The sequence below is a fragment of the Chelon labrosus genome (assembly GCF_963514085.1).
Source record: "Chelon labrosus genome assembly, chromosome: 21".
NCBI classification, from domain to species: domain Eukaryota; kingdom Metazoa; phylum Chordata; class Actinopteri; order Mugiliformes; family Mugilidae; genus Chelon; species Chelon labrosus.
In genome coordinates this window covers 15242468-15266759 of record NC_140354.1, presented here as the reverse complement: position 1 = coordinate 15266759, position 24292 = coordinate 15242468, and the positions used below count along the sequence as shown (strand labels likewise).

Genomic DNA, 24292 nt, shown 5'->3' with positions numbered 1-24292 from the left:
TATATATATATATATATATATATATATATATATATATATATATATATATATATATATGCTTCTAAGTGTGTTCCACCTGCCCCACAGCCCAGACTGATGAAGAACGGGACACGTGTAAGGAGAAACATGCCACAACTTGCTCCTCAATTAATGTTGCCAGACTCTGAAGCCCTCCCTGACAAGTTTTCTCTTTGTCTTCCCATCAGTTTTGGAGTCGCATGCTGTCCTGGATGTCCTGTCCCTTAATAACGTCACTGTCTGTCTTCAGGCTTTGTACACTCTGTTCGGCCCAGGGCGCTTGTAGCAGCATGCCAGCAAGAAAAAGTCTGTTTGGATTTATTTAGAACTAATCCAGACAGGTGTGTGACAGCCACATACCTACAGTAGTTATAAACACTGTAATATTTGTTGTGTTTTTTTTTCTCTTTCTCTCAAACGTGTTACAAGGATTTTCAGTTGCAGTGCAATTACTATTATTGTTTTACTGCTTTAGACTTTTTATATCCTCGTTACCACAATGTTTTTGTTGAAGCCTGGCTGCGTTTTTAAAGCCAGTTGTGCGTAAAAATGATTGCGCCCAGTTCTCCTGTGTGTAGTGTAAACACGGAGACCGTTGGCAGGTAGGGGGATAGTTATGTTACTCTAAACATAGATGTAGAAGAGGGGGATGTGCCTATAGGATTAAACTGGTTTGTGTACATTGTGCAGTCATTCTCACTATAACACCCGAGAGAAATGCGGATGGCAGGTTCGCTACAAAGGAAAGCTTCATTACATCCTGCAAGTCTGTAGTGGGAGATTTTTTTAAAAATAAAATGCTATCCGGAAGTGTTTTTTAAGAAGATCCCACGGCTTGGCCCTCGGAGTCCCCTTGTGTCGGAGTTTTGATACAGTCCCGGGACGCTGTCTCTTTAAAACGCAGGAGGAGGCGTGTAGGGACGTCGAATAGTGTTGCGTTTTGACGGTGCGCGTCCAGTGTCTTATGAATGACAGCCGCTGCCTCAGGTTATGTGACATTGTGGCAGGACAGGACAGGACAGGACAGGACGCCAAAGTGACTTACGTGCACACTTATATGTCTGGACCGCAGGTGATATAAGGAGGGGAAGGTGGAGATGCGCTGCGGGCTGCTGCTGCTGGTGGTGCTTTTACGCGGAGAGAAACGCGTCGCTCGGTTCTGTTTCACGAGGTTACTCAACACTTCACCCGGTCTCATGCCAGCCCCGTGGATTTGCTCCTCGTCGGTGAAAATTTAACCCAATCCGCGGAAGGGAAACGGACCGATTCCTCACACACCAAGAGACTTTTCCTTCTCGCCGCCAGATCTTGGACGGATGTGCTTCACTTGTAGTGTCTTAACTACGCAGGCCTGCTCCATCTGGGAGCCTTAGCTCCAAAGTGCCACAAACTTGCGGTTTACAGGTGAGTTTGCCGGCGCATGATGTACACGATCACAAGAGGCCCCAGCAAACTGGTCACCCAGCGACGGACAGGTGAGCCTTTAGTACTGGAACCGACTTGAAAACGCACTTTCACAGATCCATGCATCCTCTTGGACAATTAATGATCAGATTCTTGTATTTCATTTCATTTTTATTTCATCTTCCAGGGCCTACGCAGCAGCTGGACAACAAAATCAACGACTTCAAGCACAAGCAAACATCCTGGAACATGCCTGAGTAAGTAAGAGACACTAGCAATGAGGGATCTGTCTTAAAAAGTTTATTAAGCGTGTCATTCTCTTGTTGTTTGTGTTTGGTGAAGTGTGTGTGAGTGAAACACGGTTCCCTGGCAGCAGTGAGCGTCATCAGGCTGAGTCAAGCAGCAGACATGCTCTGTGTTCCTCGTGGCTCAGTCTTTCTGCTGCTGCTGCTGCTGCTGCTGCTGTTGTTTTAATGATTTTGAACCAGCCAGTCAGTCAGGTCCTGCGTGTGTTTTGCGTGTGACCTTGGGGGAAGGCGAGGCGGCACGTGGTCCTTCATTCAGCTGTTGTAATTTCTGCTCAGCCGACCTTGCTCGGAGCCGGGGTCAGAGTTTAAGAAAAAGTCTTCGGCACACTTGTGACATGCTTCTTCTTCTTTTCTCTGTGCCCATCAGCCTTCCTGCACCCAGGATAGTTTTCAACCGCCTGAACGGTAAGAAGTACCATCAGCCCGCGGCGGCCGCCCCTGCAGACGACCAGCACGAAGAGAGCTTCACCCCTGCGCACGAGGAAAACGTCAAGTTTGTCTACGAGGGTGAGGAAGCGAATTCTGTCTGACTGGAAATCTGAGAAGATGGGAGCAGACAACGCTCCTTTGTCTCACTGTAACCAGACAGACATCCCTTGTGAATGACACCGTTTCACTATTGGTGTTTCTAAGAGCCGCCAACTTTCCTCCTCTTCCTCCTCCTCCTCCTCCTCCTCCTCCCCCCTCCTCTCTCAGGCCTCACCCACACAGCTGCTCTGACACTGATAGCCACGATAGGCAGCCAGCAACTTAAGTGTTTCTCTCACGCCCGCATTTCACGGCCCCCACGACCCGCACGGGAACACGTGCCAAAGGGAGACGGCAAAGAGACTAGCCCGTCCACTTTAAAGAAAAGGCAGCGGAGCGTGTTGTTAGGTCTGCACGGCTTCTTTCTGACGTTGGCCGGCTCACTCTGTCTCCAGGAGGCCTCTCGTGGCTCAGCTGTTCTTGCTTTCTGCGTGTCCCGTTGTTGGCATTGAACCTCGGCCACGGCAGCTCATAAACAACTTCAGTAACCTTGTCTTCGAGTGGACAAGGGCACAGTGTAGGCCCGACCCCCCCCCCTAGAAAAAGATTGCAGTTCATTCTCTGTGAAATACCTCAATACTTGATATAGCCAAACTTAAGTTAAGCGTTTGAGTTTTGTGAACGTTGTGACGTGGAAGGAGCTACCAGAGATAGAAGCAATCATAGTTCTCACACACACACATCATGGTAACACTTTTGTTCTTTGAAATACAAACATTTGCCTGAAGCGCCTTTGAAAAGCGGTTGCCCTTGTGGACTTTACTGTGGGTGTGTCACAGGGGTGCAGGGCGTTTTTTTTTTTTTTTTTTCCCCATTTTCAGTCATTTTGTTATTAATGTTGGCCTTATTGACTGAGTTGTTGTGTTTCCAGCCTGGCAGGAGGTGCTGCAGCAGGAGCAGGGACCCAGCCAGGGGCCGGAGGCGACCCACGGAGCGGTCCACTACAAAGAGGCCACCCCCAGCCCACACATGGACGGTGAGTACAGCTGCTTCTCCTTCTTCTCCTCCTCCTCCTTGTCTTCACGTCTTAAATCTGGATTTTGAAGGATTAAAATAAGACCATTCTCCCTTCTACCCGCTGCCATCGAATCTTACAAGCCTTGTGCACCGATCCAGATGTTTAAAGCAATTAAGTGTCATCTAACTGAACCCCACAAGCCTTTAACTGCTGCAGCCTGGACAGTAAGTTTTAATGCAGTAGATGACATGCATGGAGGAAGATTGCCATATGAATATGTACACTTGCCAGTTCATTGGGTACACTAGTGAAAACTAATTCAATGAAATTGTGTGTTTTCATTTTGGAGGTTGGGTTTTGTATTGCTATTGAATTGTACTGTGTTGTATCAACCTTTCTATTAATTTGACAGCCCCGTTTTAGCCGGTGTGCTAGGCTAATTAACAGAAAGTTTAAATCTGTAAAGTTTAACAGCACAATAAACTACATCCTCCAGCACCGTCCTGCCTTTCATGCACTGTTTCAACATAAACTAAACATTTTATCAGTCATGATACAGGATTTAGCGCATGGCTGGGTTATTAAAATACATTCGGTTGCTATTGTACCTAATAAACTGATTAGTGTAGTTGCATGTCGTCCCTAGGTACGACATACTTTTTTCCGGCCTAAAGGCTTGTTCACTTTTACTTTGAAAGTGCGTACCGGATGTTGTGGTATAATGTTCTGACGTTAGCTTGACAGCTGTGTTGCAGTTCTTAACTGTGACCGCCAGATGGCAGTGATCGTTCGCCATTCACCAGAAAGACACGTTGGTTAATACCAATATAAATATAAATATGGCAATATAAATGTCCGTCTTGTGGCATTATTGGTGACGACTAAATAAATAAGTGGTTATTTATATTATAATATATTACTGTGCTTTGCCGTCTCTCTGTTTTTTGTTAGCTAAATAGACCAATGTGAATCGCTAGCATGCTAATGTCAGTTGGTGTTAGCATGCTGTGAATATCGTTAGCATGTCTCATGACTGGAAAACCTTTTTCTAAATTAGCTGTTAACTAACACACTGTTTTATTATACGGATATGTTTGTAGCTAACCAGCTAATAATTAGTTCTACATTATTACTAGCTTTAGTGCTTGTTTTTTTCCCCTAACACTTCTCATTTTGACCACTAGAGGGCAGTAAACACAATCACACACTTCCGGTCAAAGTTGTAAACATAAGATATGCACCAGTATTGAGAGGTTTTTACTGCTTTTAATTGACTTTCAGTGGCCAATAGTTTTATTTTTTTTCTACAGATTTCATCTATTTGGTAGTTTTTCTAGGGTGCAGTGATGATTACATCCATCATCTCATGTTGTTGACCTGTTGTCTTTTCTCAGATTTCGTGCCCATAGATCTGGATGAATGGTGGGCCCAGCGCTTCTTGGCCAACATAGACAAGTTGTCCTGACCCTCCTCTGGATTCGGACGCTCTTGGGACAGTCGGGAGGTGAGACCTGAAAGTTCGACGGCTCACGGAGGGAGAAGAAAGTCTGATCGGGAGGCGTGACGGGTCAAAGCGCTCCCCCTACTCTGAAGTGATTCAAACGGACTGACAGCGCTGGGACGCTGACAAAAAAACAAACAAAAAAGTACTGAGAATCACTTTATTTGAACTCATCCGTCCATCTCCAACTATCCAGTCTGTGACAGACGAGAGGATGACGCCTTGAAGCGGAGGGTTTGTCATGTTCACCCTCACAGCAGAGATGTTACTTTAAAATGCAGTAAAAGTGTATTTTGAAGAAATTCTGGATTTACCTCTTTCTTTTCCGTTTCATTTTACTGAAACTTGTTTTATTTCTTTAAGCTGTTGTGAAGTTTTCTAGTAGAGGTTCACAAGTACTTGATTGACAACACTCACGGCTACACACACCATACATTTCATCTTGCTTCCAATCTTAACCTGCTAACAAACCACAGGAGTGAACATAAAATATTAAACAATGTAATAAAAAGGCAGGCTCGCAGAGAAAGACTGGACGTTTTACGTTTGAACTGGGACAGAAACCGTCTCAGACTTCAAGCATCATTAGCTGCTGTTACATTATATTTCAACCGGTTTGTTTTAGCTTGACCAACATTCAATGCATCTCACTTTTATTTTGATTCCGGTTTTCATCCAGAGAGTTCAGGAGGTTGGCGACTTTTATTTTGGTAGCATGTGATATCTTTTAAACAAGATTAAGAACAACCGTTTTGAAATGGGCGTGACAGGACTGTGACTGACAGGTGTAACCACGACCAGCCTGCTGATGGCATCTACCACATACTGAAACTCTGAAAGAAGGAGGAGTATTGATGTAGAAGCAGTTCGTTTTCCTTTCCAAGCCTTTTTCGTGCGCTCCATCAGTGGGAACAGGGTACTCCAGAGGGGGGGAAGGATGTGAATTCATGGCTCCAGATGAACAGCGGCACGTAGCGTTCTGCAGTTCTCCAGCTGTCATCTTTAAAAAAAAAAACAACAACAAAAAATAGACAGTCTGCACTGCTGGAGTCTGCAGGCGGCTCTCAGTGCTTCTCCAAAGCTTTAGTCAGGAGATCGGTGAGGCGGGAAATCATCGGCCGGGGATCGTCGTTCAAACCTGCCGCGATCATGGCGTTGTCATAGATCTGGAAAACAGAAATAAATGGAATCGTATTAAAAAAATACCTAATTTAAACAAAACAAAAGTCTGATCACTAGTCACAGTTAAAATCGTTAAAAAGGGAAGTCACTTCATTGTTAACCAGGTAAAAACCAACATATTTTACATTTTTACAACAGGTCCCTCGTCCAACTACTTTTCTGCTCTATTTTATTTCCAGTTACTTCTATTCATCAGGTGCAGCATGTTAATGTCTCAAATTTAAACCCATAAACTGTCTGGTTTGTCCTTTGTGATGCTGACAAAATGCTTTTAATGTGAAACATCTCTGCAGGAAGTTTCACTGGAAAAAGCAAACAGAAACCAAAATCTTTGTAACGTACAATATAAACAATATAAAGGGGCCACTACAATAGGACACGCTTGTTATTGTCATTACAGTATGTTACTCTCAACAACGTGCATTTTTACAGTGCAAATTCCAGCATTACTCATTAACTTTGTACTCACTATGAACAGTCTAACCATATTGAGAGTAACATTACCTACATTATCCGTATTGTAGTGGACCCTTTGTGTTACAGTACAAAATAAATGGGTAATGCTGGAATTTGCACTGTAAAAATGTACATTATTACATTTTTATTTTTTAAAGATTACTTGTAAATACGGAGGAATTTAGGGATTGCATTAAAAGGAGACTTTGCCTGGAGGTTCCCACGTCCACAAAATCTCAGGGAAACGCAGGAGAATTCATTATGTTGTTTGGGTGATGGACGATTCTACTATCATGTCTGCTGTAATAGATACTCACATATCAGATAAGGATGAACAGTTAATAGTATTGTATAGTGGTTGTAGTATCATCTAAGTGCCTGCAGAGACTTTTTCCTCCTCCGTGTATCAGTTTAAAGCATAGACTGTATATAAATATGGACACTGTGTCGCCACTTCCTTGCATTGGCCAAACTGACGCCATTTTCCCAGGGATATGGGCGGCATCATCTTGTGAATTTCGAGCCACGATAACGATGACCCAACTACACTTCCACCAGACTCACTTTCCTTTTCGTTTAATTAATACTACGCTCTGCTCAACCTCCACCAGTTACAAGGAAATGTTGGTTTATACACTATACTTATTTATTTTATTTTTAAAACTCTCATTGTCCCATGGGACCAGTTTTTAGCAACTCATTTATGTCACATCATGTTTCTATAGCGTGAAATAACAAACTAGAATGAAACTTATCCAAAGAATTCACACTTGAACATGCATCAGTATTATATTAACTACCTAAAATGACAGAAACCATCCTTGAAAAATAAATATTTGAGTGTATTTAAGTGTTTTAGTTTGGCCCATCCACTAACATGGAGGAGGTGGAGCTTATGACCTATACTGCAGCCAGCCACCAGGGGGAGCTCTACTTGCTTTGGCTTCACTTTAAAGGAGCATCTTTAAACAGTCTATGGTTGAAACCCGCTCCGTAATGAAATCCAAATGACGTGCTACCACGCTCAAATTCTGATACTACTTGAGTCTGGTGACGTCAAGTATCAGCATCAGAAAGCAACGATCCTTATAATAAATAATCACACAGTACCTGTTCCAATAACAATCCAGCCAGTTCAGAGTTTGTGTCCTTCAGAGCTTGCAGCTTCTTGATCAGATCATGTCTATGAGATGAAAAGTAGAGCAAACTTAGAAGTGGTCAAATAAAAAACAACAACAACACATTCTTCTTTAATGTCACCAGACAGGCCCGTCTCTCTCTCTCACCCTGCGTTTATCTCCAGCGTGGGCTGCAGTATCTGCGCCCTCTCCTCGGCCGTGCGGGCCACCTGCTGGGTGCGGAGGAAGTGGCGTGCGGCGCCCATTTCCAGCACCGTGATCATGGCCGGGTGGGTGTCGAGACGAGGAGTCAGCTGAGGAGCAGAGGAGAAAACGTGTTATCCGACACGTCTGCAACAAGTTTAAGACGAGCTAAGATCAAGCTTGCTTTTATACCCAAAACAGAGAAATGTTCTGTCTTAGTTCCACAGCAGACTCTTTATTACCTTAATGTTGGTGACTCTGGAACCTAAAGAGTTCCTCATCCACGCCATCAGGTCGTCGGCCTGCTCCTGTGTGAGACGCTCAGACGCTGCAGAGGATTAAAACAAGATTACAGCTGTGACAGGAGGAGAGACATCCCGCTAAAACTAAAAGGAGACACGAGAGAGGAGCAGACCTGGCTTGTTTTCCTCGTACTTCTCCTCCTTGTAGTGATCCACCACGATGTCGGTCTCGACCGAGATCAGCTTCTTGTTGTCAAACGATCTGAGGTGGAGCAGGGTCAGCTCGTCAAATTGCTCGTAGCAGAACAGCACCTTTGCACGGAAAATAGACACGTGTTGGCTTTTAAATCCCACAGATAAAAGTTTCATGACGTTATCTTCCCCATTAAATCTTTAAACTAGATAATATTTAGTCGTGCGATTGTGTATTTGGCACAGGAGCGAGTTATTACCTCCATGTCTTTCTGTTTCATGGCCTCGTAGTAGGGGGAGTGCTCTGCAAGATGTCTGTTGGGGGCGCACAGGTAGTAGATGTTGCGTGTCCCGGCCTTCATGCGGGACGCGTACTCCATCAGATTAGTGTGCTGGCCGGCTGGCAAAGCAGACGACTCGTATCTCAACAGCTTGGCGATGTCCTCCTGTAGAAAGAAACACGAAGAGAGGCTGCTGATGTAAACGATTCGTCAGATAAAATGTCACTTCCACACTGCTGGCTAACGCAAACTAGTCTTTTGACCTTCAAAAACCAAAGGGGGTCACCTTGACGTCTTGTTCCTGGGTGGTGATAATGCCCTCTCTCATGAAGAGGCCGTAGTCCTCGAAGAAGCTGTTGTACTTCTCCGGCTCCTTCTTGCTCTGCTCCAGCAGGAAACGGATCACTCTCTGCTGCAGAACATCACGAAGCTTCCTGAACAGATGGCGGTGGAAAGAGAGTTCGTTTCAGACACAGAAACACATTACATTTTCCTGAAATAATGATTTTAACCACACAGTTTAAACACATCCAGTTAAGATTCCAGATCAACAGTGCAACGCTGGTGTTGTACCTGATGAGGGCGCTCTCTTGCAGCAGCTCTCTGCTCAGATTCAGAGGAATGTCCTCGCTGTCCACCACACCTGAACACACACACACACATACGTTCAGTTAATGCAAAAGAAAAACCTTCTTTTTGCTTCGTTACATAAAGTCGAAAAGTGAATGTGGATGAGGATGCCGACCTCGAAGGAAGCGCAACCACTTGGGCAAGATGTCAGCGGCTTTGGTCTGGATCAGGACCTTCCTGCTGTACAGCGCCACGCTGGAGCCCATTTCCCTGCTCACGTCAAACATGCTTGGCTTCTGTTGAGGAGTAAACTCTATCGTCACACAAGCACAACCTCCTTCATACTCTGAAGAGAGAATTCATGAAACACGCTGGTATTTAAAGGGGAACTACTGTTTTTTTTACAACCTGGACCTTATTTCTTTCATAAAATATGATCGTTTACTCACCCATATAACTTTGGTGTCATTTGGAGTCCCTCGGAAGATATTTAGCTCCAGTGGAGCGCTTCATATATCCATACAGTGGGAGTGACTGGGGCACCGAGACGCAGCCTCTAAATAACACATTATCTGCCTCAAAACTTGTTCATTTCACCAATATTTTGTTATCATACGCTAGTGCTATTCCCCGTTGAGTCCGGAGTTACCTGTTATCTACAACCTCAGAACTGGAAAAATATTCAGCCATGTTGCAAAAAACTAGCAGTAGCAAATTACAGGTAAACAAGCCACGCGTGGTGCGTGCGCCGCTCAGGTCATCCAGGTCAGAAGTTAGTAGGTCAATCTACAGACCCTGGATGATGACTCTGGACTCAACGGGGAATAGCACTAGCGTATCATAACTAAATATTTGTGAAATGAACGAGTTTCGTGGCAGATAATGCGTTATTTAGAGGCTGCGTTTTGGTGCCCCATTCACTTCCACTATATAGATATACGCGGATCTAAATATCATCTGAACGACTCCAAATGACACCAAAGTTATATGGGTGAGTAAACGATCATATTTTATGCCAGAAATAAGGTCCAGGTTGTAAAAAATGTTAGTTCCCCTTTAAGCCTCAGATCCAAGCCTAATCCGGACCTAAATGATTTCCAGCTTTGTATTTATTGTTTTGTTTGCAAAACTACACCTGAAATAAAGTGTCACAAAAACTCACGGCGTCAGGGACGTAGAAGATGCTTCGGATGTTGAGCGGGGCGTCGGCGCGGTAGTGCAGAGTGTAGCGGGGCTTGTCGTACGCCTGGGCAATGTAGCGGTAGAACTCCTCGTGCTGCCAGTCACTGATTTCCTTTGGCTCCATCATCCACAAGGCCTGAGGGAAGACCGAGGACAAACAAGAATTTACATCTACATCTTCATCTGGTTTATTCTAAATGTTATAAATTGTTTACCGACATGTTGAGATAGATTCAAGACTAATAGTGTTGGCTACGACTAAAAACAAAGACAACTGGACTTGTTTTGAGTTACTGATTCAAGTGTTTAGAGGATAAGGTTTAGATGATGAGGCTTTAAGTGTTGCCCCAAGACCAAGAGAACAACGGAGCTAGAGAAACTCACCTGCAGGGTGTTGAGCCGCCGTCCGTTCAGGAAGATAGGGAAGCTCACAAAGTTGCTGTACTTCGTTACAACATCTGAAACAGAAACGACAGCAGCGATGATGCATTCATTTCCTCACTGCAGCTTTAGTTCATCCAAGCAGAGCAGCAGCTACTGCCGTTGTACCTTTCACTCTGTCCTCAGAGGCAAACTCCTTGCAGTCGTCTTTGAGGTGCAGCACAATCTTTGTTCCCTGCTGAACGCCGGTGGCTTCGGCGATCTCGAAAACTCCAGAGCTGAAGGAGACAAAATGTTTGAGGATTATATTTCGTGATCATTCGCTGATGGACGCAGGGCGAGTTCTTGCTCGCAGTGATACGTCATTGTTCTCACCCGTCCGAGGACCACTTGTATCCAGGGGAACCGGGCTCGGCGGCGCGAGAGTAGACGTCCACGCGGTCAGCCACCATGAAGGCGGAGTAGAACCCGACTCCGAACTGACCGATGATGGTGCTGCTGGCCTCTGCCTGGTTCTGCAGAGCATCCAAAAACGCCTGCGATGTAGAGGAGAGAGAAATCGTTATATGACGACACATCATGTGCACAGGCATGGTAGAACGAATACACAAATCAAGAAAAGCACAAACACAACACTCACCTTGGAGCCAGAGCGGGCGATAGTCCCCAGGTTGGCCACCAGCTCCTCTTGGGTCATACCAACTCCTGTGTCCTGTTGAAATACAGAGAATCCCACCAACTCAAAAAGAGTCACCCTAGCATGTTGCATCATATTCACCCACCAGGTGGCAACCTATGTCTAGTTTGTCCGAGGCGTAAGTTGAAAAATCACGACAGAAATTTGGTCAGCGGTCCATGAGAAAATAAAACCAATGACAATGTTTACATGTTAAAGCTCTAGAGGTTGTGGATAAATCATCTCTAAACAGTAAGCAGGTGTACCTGGATGGTAAAGGTGCCTTTTGCAGCATCGCTCTGCAGGTGGATCTCCATAGGAGCCGTGTCACCGCCACCTGTGATCAGTTTGTGGCGCAGCTTCTCCAGAGCGTCGCTGCCGTTAGAGATCAGCTCCCTGATGAACACCTAGTGGGACACGAGGAATTAGTCCCAGAAGAGCAGCTACACGTGAAGCTGGAAGTATCCCTATTTTTTTACACACAGAGATCTTACCTCTTTCTCAGAGTACAGGGACCTTGCGACAATGTCGAGCAGCTTTTTTGTTTCAGCCTGAAATTCGTGTTTGGAGAAATTACCTGGGAAGATTGAGAGGAAGAGCGACATTCAGATTAAAACAAATAATCAGATGTGTGCCGGGAATATTCAAGAGGAACTGTGTCGGCACCTTCCACAGACTCCGTATCACTGATGATGGTGTGCAGAGGCTCCTCCTCTGGGTCCTTCTCCACCTCCTGGGTGCTGTAATAAGACTGCTGGCCGAAACCGAGGCCGGACCACTGTGAGCTCCACACCCTGGGTCGACTGCTCCACCTCTGCTGCTGCTGTCCAACCTGCAGGTCTGAAGACGGGGGGAAGATGGTGGGACAGTGTCAGAAGGAAGCCATGGCACCGATGCCTTTCATTCATTCATTCATCTTTTGTAACTGTTTGTCCTGAGAAGGGTCACGGGACGGCTGGAGCCTATCCCAGCTGTCATCGGGGTACTGATTACTGAAAATCAATTGAGGAAACATGATATCCAATGTTGTTTTTCCACACTGGACAAAACATTGATGGGGAGCAATATGCTCTTTACCACTAGAGGAGTCAAACATGTGGCCTGCGGGCCAAAGTCGGCCGGCCAGAGGGTCCAATCTGTCCCGTGGGATGAAAATTGCAAAAGAAGAGGAGAAGGATAAGAAAGAAGGAGGAAGAGAGAAGAAAGGATGAGGAGAGGAAGAAGGGGGAAGATAAAAAGAAGAACGCCGGATGAAGAAAAAGGAAGAGTAGAAGAAGGAGGATGAGGAAGATGAAGGAATGGTATATGGAGCTTTCCTACCTATTGGTACTCAAAGTGCTTTGCAGTCACAGACACATCTACCCATTCGCTCACACAAGCACACACACACATTCACAGTGTCTTGCTCAAGGACACTTCGGCACATGTGGCACATTTCGGGGATCGAACCCTCAGCTAACCCTCTGGTACGTGGACAATCCGCTCTGCCTACTGATCCCCAGCTCCTCCAGGAAGAGGAGGAGGAGAAGTAGATGGGGAAGGAGGAGAAGAAGGAGGAGGAAGATGAAGAAGGGGAGGATTGAAAACCAGATGGAAGGAAGAAGGGGGAGAAGGAAGAGGAGGATGAGGAGAAGGAGGAGGAGATGGGCAAAGGGGGAGAAGAAGGAAGAAGATGAAAAGGAGAATGCAGGATGAAGAAAAAGAGTAGAAGAAGAAGGAAGGATAAGAAGGAGGAGGAAGAAGACGAAGATGAAGGAAGAAGGGGGAGAAGGAAGAGGAGAAGAAGGAGGAGGGAGTAGAAGAAACGAGTGCTCCTCAACTGAATTTTCTTATTTTCACCGAAACAAAGGAAGAGTCTGAAGTTGTCGTCGTTATTTTTGTAGCTTATGATGCTGTTGTGTTACTGGTCTGGACCCCTTGAGATTAAATTGGGCTGAATGTGGCCCCCGAACTAAAACGAGTGTGACACCCCTGCTTTACACCAAGGGTCAACTTTGATAAATACAAATTCAACCTGATCATGTTATGATTAAAAACTATATTATTCACCTCACTGTGAAAAGTAACGCTTCTTGGTGTGTCTTTGTGTAACTTTACTTTTGTTGACATTATATAAAACTATATTTTTATTATTTTACTAGACAGCAGTTAAGCTAACTATGCTCACCCGAAGCTGTCAGCGGACAGTAAGACAACTTGGTCGTTGCATTAAACTGCAGGTCGGCAAACGAAGCAACCAGTTCACACATGAACTTGTGGCTCTCAGCTAGCCGGCTAGGCTAGGCTAACTCGGTTAGCTAACAAACAGAACCTACCACTGGTAAGGAGGCGCGAGACATTTCGGGTGCTCAGGCCCCGCGTGCATGACGTTAGCTGAGACGTTGCCCTTCGAGACGAACCGAGGGCGAACCGAGCCAGGGCGAGGCAGCGGGACATGGTGACACACAGGAGGACACTAGAAGACAAATATGACAGGTCTATGGGTTGACCGACAGAGACACACACGCTAAACCTAGCAGCGCGACGGCGCGTTAAAATGACGTCAAACGGGCGCCCAGCAACTGCCTGATGAAAAGTCGAAATTACGTATTCAAGTTATAGTTTCAGTTTGTCCGCATGTTTAAACACGACTTAACTTTACTATTATTGTTATTAATAAAACATCTGTCCTCTATTTGCTTTTTACTGGAGCCCTTTGTTATTAAAAATGTCCCAAATGTTTGTTTTTCATTTTAATTTCAAGGTCAAACTGTGGTCATCTAAAATATCAAACCTAAATGTTTAAAATGATGCAAATAAGTTTGTCATGTTGATTCTGGCTATAGATAAAATTATTTTATAATAATACGCAACTACTGACATCGTTTCAGGCTTTTAAACAAAACAAAAAAAACACAATAGTACAACTTTGATGGAGTTTCTCAAATGAGACGAGGTTTTCCTCATCTTACATAATAATAAACTGAATCTCTAAGTGTAGAAATATTTATATATTGTATATTATATTATGTTATCGGTCAAATGACATGAGAATTTTCCCCAAATACAAAAAACATAAAAGATGAGTCTGTGGCACACAGGTTTATTTTACAATATGGTATATAAGTACGAAATGAACCATTTGAACCAGTTTGTACAGTGATTTCATTCATATTTTCTGCATATTTACAGTACTGTCTAGCTGCATGATTTACAGTAGAGAATAGTTCATCATCAATTCAAGTTTAATGCGAGAGAAAATGATGCACAAAACTCTCTCTGAACACAAACCAGCAGTCAAACAAGTTAAATTCCCACCACAGGCAAAAGAGGTTCAGTACTTAATGAGAATTTCTTTAGACTGAAGGAGAGACAAAGCAATTTTCGAACATCTCCAAGACGAACACTGGACCCGGGCCAGTAAAAAGAACATTCCTGCACCTGTGAACATTAACAAGCTTCAATGTAGGTTTCTCTTACTCCTGTATGTTGTGTTTGGGTGTGTGCAATAGTTCCTAGATCTATACAAATACAATAATCTCCTTTAGACTCTGCAAACAGGAAAGAAATTAAGGCTTTCCTAAAGGCAGTCCTTTTGAAAAATGGCATATTAGAATAAATTAGCCAAGAACAGAGAAACAGAGCAAGAGGTGAATCCTGGCAAAAAATTCCCAGACAAATAATTTTACAGTCTTCTCAACACAAATACTATATTAATTTGCAAAGGTACAAAATAAAAAAATAATAAAATGACATTTTTGTTTTGAGAAGTTTAAAAAAAAAAAAAAAAAAAGAAGTCAATACCAGAGCATAACAAATGAAAAACAAATTAAAACAACACAAAGACCAGAGCAAATTCTTGCAAGACTGGTCGGAACCAAAAATATATTCTTTTGTGTCTTTGTTGTCTTCTTTTTAACAGCAATTATTAAATCACTCTGTGTGTTATAAGAAAAAGTAGTCCTTGGTTTCAGGGAAAGTTCACAGTCCGTAGGCCTTGTAAGACTCATTTGTTTGCATTTCCTTTAGCTTTTTACATCAGCAAGTACAAAAAAAAATGTCTCAGCTGAAAGCCGAACAAGGCCGTTCTTCTGTCTGAAAATGCTACAATCCTTCAACAAATTTCTCTAGCGTGTCGCCCGTCGTGTCACCTACTAAACCCATGTCATTATTTAACCCCCCTCGGTTTGGTGTGTTAAGTTGTGGAAGCATGGCACTCTGCTCTGGTGTCCCCATGTGTCCTTGCTCCATGGGGCCCGACAAAGGGCCTCCGAGGCTGGGGTGGGGAGAGCTGGAGTGGAGGGCGCCATGCTGAGGCGACGGCTGGGGCTGTATCCGCGGAGAGGGACTGGAATGAGGGGCCTGTTGCGAAGGTGGGCGAGGCGATTGCACCGGGGCAGGGGAGCGTACTTGGTTTCCCAGAGGGTTTGCCATTGTCTGGCCAGGTAAATGACCTCCTCCCTGGGGTTGACCTTGGAGCATGTGGGGTTGTGGACTCATCGAGTTAGCCTGCGCGGGAGAACCCATCTGCTGCTTCATCATCTGGTGCTGTTGCTGCTGAAGCATGCGCTGCTGAAGCAGGTTCTGAGGCCCATCCATGCCCATGCCAGTTTGGCCCATTTGGGATGTGGGAGGGTGGTGAACCATTTGCCCACCGCCGCCTTGCATAGCCATTTGCTGCATACGAAGCTGGGAGTAGCTTGCCGGCCCCGGCTGCTGTTGAGGGAACTGACCATGGCCTTGAGGCAAGCCTCCCTGCTGCTGCTGCTGCTGCTGCTGCTGTTGTTGCTGCTGCTGCTGCTGCTGAGCCTGCTGTATCTGCTGCATCCGGAGCAGCTGCTGTCTGCGGTATAGCTGGGGATTACCATTTTGAGCAGGATTCATCATCTGGCCTTGGGGGCCCATGGGCGCCATGACCTGGGGCCCCGCTTGCTGAGGAGGCTGCTGTTGAGGAGCCATCCCCGGCCTCTGCACCTGGTTTGCCATAGTTGCCATGGCCTGCATTCCTGGCTGGGGCCCCAGCATGGCTTGAGGGTTCTGTTGCTGGGCCTGTTGCGGTTGCTGTGGCTGGTTGGCCTGGTACTTGGCTGTCCTCTGTTTAATGAAAGCGGCCATGAGGTGGGGGTTAGACTTGAGGATGCTCAGGACCTGCTGTTGCTGCTGCGGGGAGCTAGGTGATTTGAGAGTGCGCAGCAATTCTTGCAGGGCACTCGGAGCAATGTTGCCGGGCATCCGGGGCATGTTTTGTTGCTGTGGTGCCATGCCCTGTTGCGGGGGCCCCTGTTGAGCCATGACCCCAGACATTTGAAGACTCTGTGACTGGGGCATCATGGGCCTCTGCATGAGCTGAGCCTGGGGGGGCATTGGGTTTCCCTGAGCCTGCTGAGGAGCCATGGGGCCTTGTTGAGGAGGGACCTGCGGCTGATGACCCTGGGGATTCTGCATCGGATTCTGCATCCCCGGACCCCACTGGTTTTGCTGCATAGCCGGCATCACCTGTGGGCCACGTGACCCCTGCATCATCTGCATCGGGCTCTGCATGGGCCCCATCATGCGTTGGTGGTTCATGGGCATCCCATTCATGGCATAATTCCGCTGCTGCTGTTGTTGCTCCTGCCTTGCCTTGGCTGCCAACTCTATCTGTTTGGCCACTTTCAGGGCGGCCAGCATTGGCTGCTGTTGTTGCTGCTGCTGCTGTGGAGGCTGAGGCTGCGGTGTGTGTGGGATGTTGGACATAGGTGACTGCTGCTGATGGAGCGGGGACGACTGCGGCCCTGGTTTGCCTTGTGGCACTGGCGTTGCGGGCTGACTGTTGCGGCCGTTGTTGGGAAAGCCTTGGGTGATGTTGGTAGGATTTGGTGGTTGCTGCTGTGGCGGCTGGTTGGGAATGGGCTGCGGAGTCTGGGGCGTATGAGGCTGCTGCACAGAATTTGGGGTGTCCGGGGCAGCTGAGGTAGGTGGCGATGGCAGGGGCATGCCCCTTCCGGCCATGGTGGCCATTCTGCGGCGCATCATTTGAGCCTGCTGGAGCCTGTGCTGCAGCTGCTGCTGCCTAAGTTTGTGCTTGATGTTGAGACAGAAGGGAACGGGACACTTGTTCTCCTGACAGTGCTTGGCGTGGTAACAACATAAAGCGATGAGCTGCTTGCACACAGGACAGCCACCATTGGTCTTGCGCTTGCAGCCTTTGGTGTGTTGAACCACCCTCTTCATCTTCTGGCACGAAGGCAGAGAGCAGTTGGCATTGCGGCATTGGCAGGCGTGGACCAGGGACTGGATGCAGCGCTGAATGCTGAGACGTCGACTCTCCTGAGGGCTCTTGGAGGCCTCTCCACCCTGGCTGTTGCTGTCGTCATCTAGACCCAGGCCCCACTTCACCATCTGGTGCCCATGGCCCTTAGTGTTGTAGCAGTTAATGCATAGGTCGTAGTCCTGTGACAAGCAATGGAGACGACATTAAGGTTATAAACCATAAAGGTTAAAAACGATAAAGATGTAGATTTACCACGTATGTAACACTATGCCTTACCTCACAAACAGTGCAGTGCCAGCGAGTCTCCACGTGGTGCTTGCACTCATTGCAGGTGTACACGAAGCGGTCCTGGCCCTGGTTGTGCAGCTCCACCAACATGCACATGGTGCTCCATTTGCACCTTCTCAGCGAGCTGAACTCCCAGTGCTTGTCCCTGGCCAGTGTTAGAAAGGCATCACGTCCGTCCATCAGGTCGCAGGTCAGCAGAGGGTCGGGGTCCATGATGGGAGGCAACGTGTTAATGACCGGCCCGGAATGAAGGTGGATGACAAAAAATACCTGGCGGCAGAAAGGAGGGAAAACGTGTCTTTTAGTTGTGAGAGTATCTTCACCGTCCTCCAAAGCTGAGGGTCTTGTTATTTATGACAACTTGACACCTTGGTGTGAAAATATACAAAACATTTACAGGATATATAATCAGTTATAGAAGAATGGCGCCCCACCTCTTTGTGTTTCTCCATGGTGGCGTAGAGCTTCTGGGACAGATCGTTGGCTACATTTGGCATCCCAGGCTTTTTCTTGCTCGCTCGGCTGATGCTGCTCTTGTTTTTGTTGGTTTTCTTGTTATTCTTCTTTTTGGCATTCTTGCTGTCAGCCTGGGCTCCCTGGTAATAGATAGATAGACACGAACATTCAGAGAAGCAGAGATTGCACAACGGGTGAGCTTAAATTATGCAATTAGGCTGAGTGGTTATACACTGCCAGAAAGGCTGCTGAAAGCTTTTATATAATGACTACTTGAGAATGATAAAAACTGTGGGGGGAGACAGAGGCCTTAGCATCAGGCCGTTCATTCTACAATAACAAGAGGGCCTCCTTTTACATATGCAGCGTTTAAAGGTATTTCTACATTTCTACATCAGTGGATTTTCAATGAAACAGAAATTTTATGCTTTTGTGTTTGTTTCCTTGAGAAAATTAATAATTTCTACGTATTTGTGAGGCGCAAAAGCAAGGGAACCCATATTTTTTAGGATCTTCTGCATGAATAACGGCAGCTAAACCTCTCTGATAACTCATCTACAGGGATTTGGAGGGAGACGCTTCAGTTCTGAGGGGTTGGTGGGTTTCCTCACATGCTTGCTGAACGACATGAAGTCTCACTGCAGTGGCTGGAAACACTTCTATACAGATGGTGTCTAATTTGGCCTTAAAATTAACTTTTAATGCCAGAGGTGCACTTACTTTTGCACCTGTGATATGTAATATTGGCTCATTTTTCTGAATAAGCAAATACCAAAGTACAATATTTCAGTTTCCTTTGTTTGATTGGGTTCTCTTTGTCTACTCTCGTGACTTGTGTGAAAATCCGTTGACGTTTCGAGTTATTTTGAGGTGCAAATAAGTTTAAACTGCACTGTACGTATTTTAAAAAGCTCATTCAGCAAACTTGTTTTACCTCCGTCGCCTCGGAGGAGGCCGTGTTCTCCTCCTTCTTCCTTTCCTCCTCCTCTTGCTCCAGCTCCTTGATGCTCTCCTCGAGTACGTTAGGCCAAAAGTCGCCCTCAAAGTAGGGCAGCTCGTTGGCGCTGGTGAGCCTGTCTTCTGTCGCCTGCTTGAAAATGTCCTGAACACAGACAAACAAAAACAAGCAGAATGTAAGACTCCGAGCTCAGAATGATGGCACCGAATCTGACCCGACTACAACAAACAGACTTTATTATAACGGAGGTGGTCACAGAGACGTGACACCGAGGTCGTTTTCTGACCTTGTAATCGTGCAGGATCCTCTCAGCAAACGCCTTGTCCAGCATCTTTCTGTACCACTCTTGGAGTCTCTTGGGCTTGGGGATTTTCTGGTCAGGAGGGTGGCAATGGAAAATATAGTCGTCCCCTTCACTGGGTGGGCAGGCCCAGATGTGACCCATCACATACCTGGTCAGAAAACAAAGTCATGAGCCACTTAGAACTTGCGGGAATTACACAACTATCTACACGTAGCTCAAAATGGTATAAAATATGGTTATTTTTCACTCACCCAAGTTTCTTCACATACTCCAAATAGCCTATTAGGATCTCATGGTAAACTGCAGTCCTTAGCAAACGTGGCTTGAAGAAGTGAATACTGTCTAGGTATGATATGTAAACCCGTCTGAAAAACAAATACAGAAAATTTAATTCAAAAAATAAAGGCAACAAAATAAACTGGTGGCGTTGCTGTTTTTTTTTTTTTGTTGTAGTTTTTTTCTTTACCTGGTATTTGGAAAGGGGCACTCTGAGCCGTACTCCTGGACATGCATGCCAAAGAAACAAACGTCCACCCCGTCTATTTCCTCAAATGCAAAAAGTGCTTTGGTTCTGTAAGGGAAGCTCTCCATCATCTCGCCAGAGTCTACGAACCTGTGGGAGCACAGAGGCGCAAGCAACGACAGTGAATGACTAAAGTTTAAATCAGCCTCAGGTGTCCTCCACCGTCGACGCCAGTCAGGTCTTTTGATGCCTCCTTGAACAGTTATATGTACATCAAGATACAAGCACTGTGTCGTGAAACATCAAATACAATTTTATTCTTGGGCTTAAAGGGGAACTATTGTTTTTTACAACTTGGACCTTATTTCTGGCATAAAATACAATGGTTTACTCACCCATATAACTTTTGTGTCATTTGCATTCGTTCAGGAGATAAATAGATCTACGTATATCCATATAGTGGGAGTGACTGGGGCACCGAAACACAGCCTCTAAGTAATGCATTATCTGCTGCGAAACTCGTTCATTTCACCAATATTTTGTTATGATACGCTCGTGCTATTCCCTGTTGAGTCCGGAGTTACCTGTTATCATCATTCAGGGTCTGTAGATTGACCTACAGACCCTGAATGATGTCTTCTGACCTGGACGATGTCATCTCTGAGAGCCGCACGCACCTGCGACGGTCGGCTTGTTTACCTGTAATTTGCAGGGTCTGGGGTCTGTAGGTCAATCTACAGACCCCGGATGATGATAACAGGTAACTCCGGACTCAACAGGGAATAGCACAAGCGTATCATAACAAAATATTGGTGAAATTAACGAGTTTTGCGGCAGATAATGCGTTATTTAGAGGCTGCGTCTCGGTGCCCCAGTCACTCCCACTATATGGACATACGCTGATCTAATTATCTCCTAAATGACTGCAAATGACACCAAAGTTATATAGGTGAGTAAACAATCGTATTTTATGCTAGAAACAAGGTCCAGGTTGTAAAAAAACAGTAGTTCCCCTTTAATCTCCAGGTTTGTTGTAGTCTGACGTTAACTTAATCTGCAATTGCATAAAATGCTTCATTTGTTCTCTGCTCACGGCAAAACACAGCCTTGCACAGAGACGTACGGTAAAATAAACTAGATTTGAAGCTAACAATTGACTCTTGGCCTCCAACCAGAGTGCTCCAACCCCAAGCCATGACTTCTTACGTTACTGATGTTAGATTAGACAAACATTGACAAAACAAAAACCTGTAGACTTAGTTAGTACTGAAACCTATGATTGCGATTCTTCAAAAAACGTGAAAAACATGTGGTTGACAAGTGTGACTTTTTATTGCCAACGGCTCATTTAAAGCACTGCGGGACATAGATGCCGCCATAATTTACGCTCACAGCAGACGCTGGTGCGAGACATTGACACATGTGCGCTCTCAGTATGGCTCGCTCTGTAACAAAGCCGAAGACGAGTCATACAAATGTTTGTATCTCTGAACCTCTTCAGTTAATCTTTCCTTGATGTGTTCCATCGTTACTGATCCGAAACAATCAATTCGAAAATTGAGTAGATGGAGAAGCAGCTGGAAATACTAAAGCAGAAACACGCTACTACCAAGCGGACCAATCACAGCTCTTGTGGTCTGTTTTGCTGCGACACGTAGTTATATTTCTTGTGTCAACACTCCAGTTAAGAGATGAATCCATGTATAGAGAACAGGCCATCAAACATTATGTAGTTAATATCCAACCTGGTATGAGGAAGCTGCTGTAGCACTCAAAATTTATCACATGTTCTGGTCAATCTGAATTAAAAATAAATAAATAAATAAAAATCAGATGACAACTTTACCTAGACTTCATGCCAGGCTTAACCTCCACAGTTTTGTCAGAGCTGGCCACCACTCGCACAAACACCTCACCAGCCTCTGGGTGGTTCTGCCTTTTCAAGTATTTATTCACTCTGTCCTCGATGTACGTCCCCAACCTTGTAGTCTGCAGCCCTTTTATGGACACAAACACATTTTTCATCAGCTATTTGGTTAAATAAAGAAATTAAAAGTTTGCTGTTGGTTTATAACTACACGTAACGTACTTTTGGCTGAGAACTTGTTTTCCTTTCTTGATTTGCCAGACTTCTTCAGACAGTTGTCGCAGATAAAGCTGAAACGAGAAACACCCGAGCTCTTTAGTGTCAAACAAAAGTCAATTTGCAGATACATAATTTGTCTTTTACGGGCTGTAAGTGCCAATATATTCAATGGCAGGGTTTTTGTCAAGGAGGTTATTGTCGCCACAGCAAGACTTACCCTGACGGCCAAATGACATCGTAGTGCAGAACACAAATCTGATGCATCTTTCGACCACAGTCTTTACATTCAACAAACCTAAAAGAAGAACAAAAACATGCATTTTCATTGTGGTTTCTAAACAAAACAGTAAAGAAACATCACTATCATCACACAAAGACAAGCCAAAGTGACGCTATGGCTCAACCAGTACTCACGGTTCAGGGTCCAGCATGTCATTTTTCTTCTTTTCAAACTGATCTTTTGATATCATGCTGTACAAAGGAAAAAAAACAGAGACAAGCAAGTTCACGTTGGCTCCTGTGACTACTGTAATTCTCTTCCACAGAACTCTGTCAGAACAGATAACAGGCCGATAGCCTCCAAGATCATCACCAGGTAATGCAATTACCCGAGCCTGGTAACTTACGTCTGCGGCTGTGCCGGGTCATCCCCCAGGGTCACACTGTTCCCCTGGATCTCGTTGAAGCACTTTTCACAGAAGTGATACCTGTCGGCAATAAGGCCATATTTGGGTGAACTGCAGCCAGCACACACAGTAGCAGCACAGGCAAACCGGGCGCACAGGTGGCAGAATGCAGAGTGAATGGAGCACACGGCAACAACCGAGGACGGAGCATGGGCGGCGGACGGACGGAAGGACATATATACACACACACACACACACACACACACAGGCAGAGATACAGGTTAGTCACAGTTGAAATGGTCATGATCCAGTCACTCTCGTTCAAACTGGTAAAGAAATGGGGGGAACCATGCTAAAATGCTATGTTAATGACAAGTCAACGACTCCTTCTACGTGCATGCTGGAGTATGAGAACAACAGAAAATCACTTTCACTAGAATCGTTTAAGCAACATGCAGATGAGCTGGTGAACGGATGATATGGTCACGTCGAGGGAGACGGAGGGAGTGTGTGACGATTCAAAAACGATTGTGAGGTTGTAACGCGCCTAAATTAATTTCACTTTGACGCTTTACAGTCTATCAATAAATGATTAATAAATTTACAGTGGCTGATAACTGGGCTCTGAGCTGCTGATAAACTGATACAGACGGATCACCAGTTCAGTTCGTCGCTCACACTGCACCTACAATATAGACTCAACCATAGTTATTTTGGTTTGGGTAATAAATAAATCCATCTAAATATTCTTAGTAGATACCTCCACCGTGTTCAGTAATGACCGTCTGCAATAACTGAACTGTGTTGCATTGCATTGGCATGAAGGTGCAATAGCAGACTCTATACAGAGGGGGGCGCCTTGGTGCTGGTTCTCCGCAAAAACCAAATTCTACGCAAGAGCACCACACAGACATGGATCGTGCAAGTTCTTGCTGGGCCACATTTTACGACTCTTTGTCTGTATTGTCTGCAGTATTACCATTAATTCACAGGAATTAAGCCCTAAGAGATTTGTGGGACCGGTGGATGTGAAGTGGTCTCTTTGGCCGTGGTTTTATTTTATTTATTTATTTTTTTTGACAACGCAATTGCACACTCAGTTTGTAAAATGACGGCATGATTTGTTACCTGTTCTGGTAGCTGTAGTAGGTGCCGTCCCTGGAGATGGTACACAACTGCTTGCCATAGCAACACAGTGTCTGGGGCGAAAACTCAAACTGTGGAAAAGGGAAAAACACCAAGAGAATGTCACTGGGACAGCTGGGCTGCAGCTCATTTAGAGATAACAGCCACATACAAGTAAAAAAATGTGGACTGATAAATAACGAAACTACAGCGGCAATCCTGCCTGTGTCTGCACAACAGCTCTGTTCTGTCTTGAACTCAAGCTATGTCCCAACTAAGACATTTTTGCTCAAAAAGAAAACGTAGTCTTCATCCAGATGACATGTTTTTGCAGGTTTTGAAGAAATAAACCTCATCATCCTAACACTCCTGACAATCCATATCAGGTTCCTCATTATAAAATGATCCCGGCAGTATTTTGTCCCAGCCCCACTCTAACCAGCTCTCCGTGTAGGACTGATAACATGTAGGTCTGTTGTGTAAAGTCAGAATTTAACTGCAAACCAGTTGCTAGCAGAGACAACAAGGTCACATCTATCTGTGTTGAATTAAT

At 45.3% G+C, this 24292-nt stretch overlaps 3 protein-coding genes across 6 annotated transcripts in view; 1 reads left to right on the top strand and 2 right to left on the bottom strand.

Moving 5' to 3' along the window:
* Positions 1–998: 998 nt before the first annotated feature.
* Positions 999–4751, top strand: LOC311506860 (MAPK regulated corepressor interacting protein 2-like). Its single transcript, XM_084570978.1, has 5 exons — positions 999–1493; positions 1610–1679; positions 2098–2237; positions 3130–3234; positions 4611–4751. The coding sequence occupies exons 1-5, from the start codon at positions 1439–1441 to the stop codon at positions 4679–4681; spliced, it is 441 nt and encodes a 146-aa protein (XP_084427104.1). The 5' UTR covers positions 999–1438; the 3' UTR covers positions 4682–4751.
* Positions 4752–5746: 995 nt separating this feature from the next.
* trap1 (TNF receptor-associated protein 1) lies at positions 5747–13733 on the bottom strand. Its single transcript, XM_084570977.1, has 18 exons — positions 13517–13733; positions 11868–12041; positions 11696–11778; positions 11468–11608; positions 11166–11237; positions 10901–11061; positions 10694–10803; positions 10529–10602; positions 10125–10280; positions 9138–9258; positions 8966–9035; positions 8679–8826; positions 8372–8557; positions 8093–8231; positions 7920–8005; positions 7642–7787; positions 7466–7538; positions 5747–5883 (listed from the first exon to the last, which is right to left on the bottom strand). Exons 1-18 carry the CDS (start codon positions 13635–13637, stop codon positions 5782–5784), a joined length of 2163 nt encoding a protein of 720 aa, XP_084427103.1. The 5' UTR covers positions 13638–13733; the 3' UTR covers positions 5747–5781.
* Positions 13734–14267: 534 nt separating this feature from the next.
* crebbpb (CREB binding lysine acetyltransferase b) overlaps positions 14268–24292 on the bottom strand; it is a 31200-nt gene continuing 21175 nt past the window's right edge. For 2 of the 4 annotated variants that reach the window (XM_084570650.1, XM_084570651.1), the window contains exons 19-31: positions 23743–23831; positions 22615–22725; positions 22403–22459; positions 22206–22283; positions 21992–22059; positions 21749–21899; positions 19906–20052; positions 19691–19804; positions 19422–19587; positions 19112–19279; positions 18156–18317; positions 17710–17991; positions 14268–17612 (exon numbers count right to left, since the gene is read on the bottom strand). In XM_084570650.1, the coding sequence (XP_084426776.1) occupies positions 15285–17612; positions 17710–17991; positions 18156–18317; positions 19112–19279; positions 19422–19587; positions 19691–19804; positions 19906–20052; positions 21749–21899; positions 21992–22059; positions 22206–22283; positions 22403–22459; positions 22615–22725; positions 23743–23831 (3921 nt within the window). In that variant the 3' untranslated portion in view covers positions 14268–15284. The remainder of the gene's footprint in view (positions 17613–17709; positions 17992–18155; positions 18318–19111; positions 19280–19421; positions 19588–19690; positions 19805–19905; positions 20053–21748; positions 21900–21991; positions 22060–22205; positions 22284–22402; positions 22460–22614; positions 22726–23742; positions 23832–24292) is intronic. The other 2 variants (XM_084570652.1, XM_084570653.1) reach the window with 1 other exon arrangement.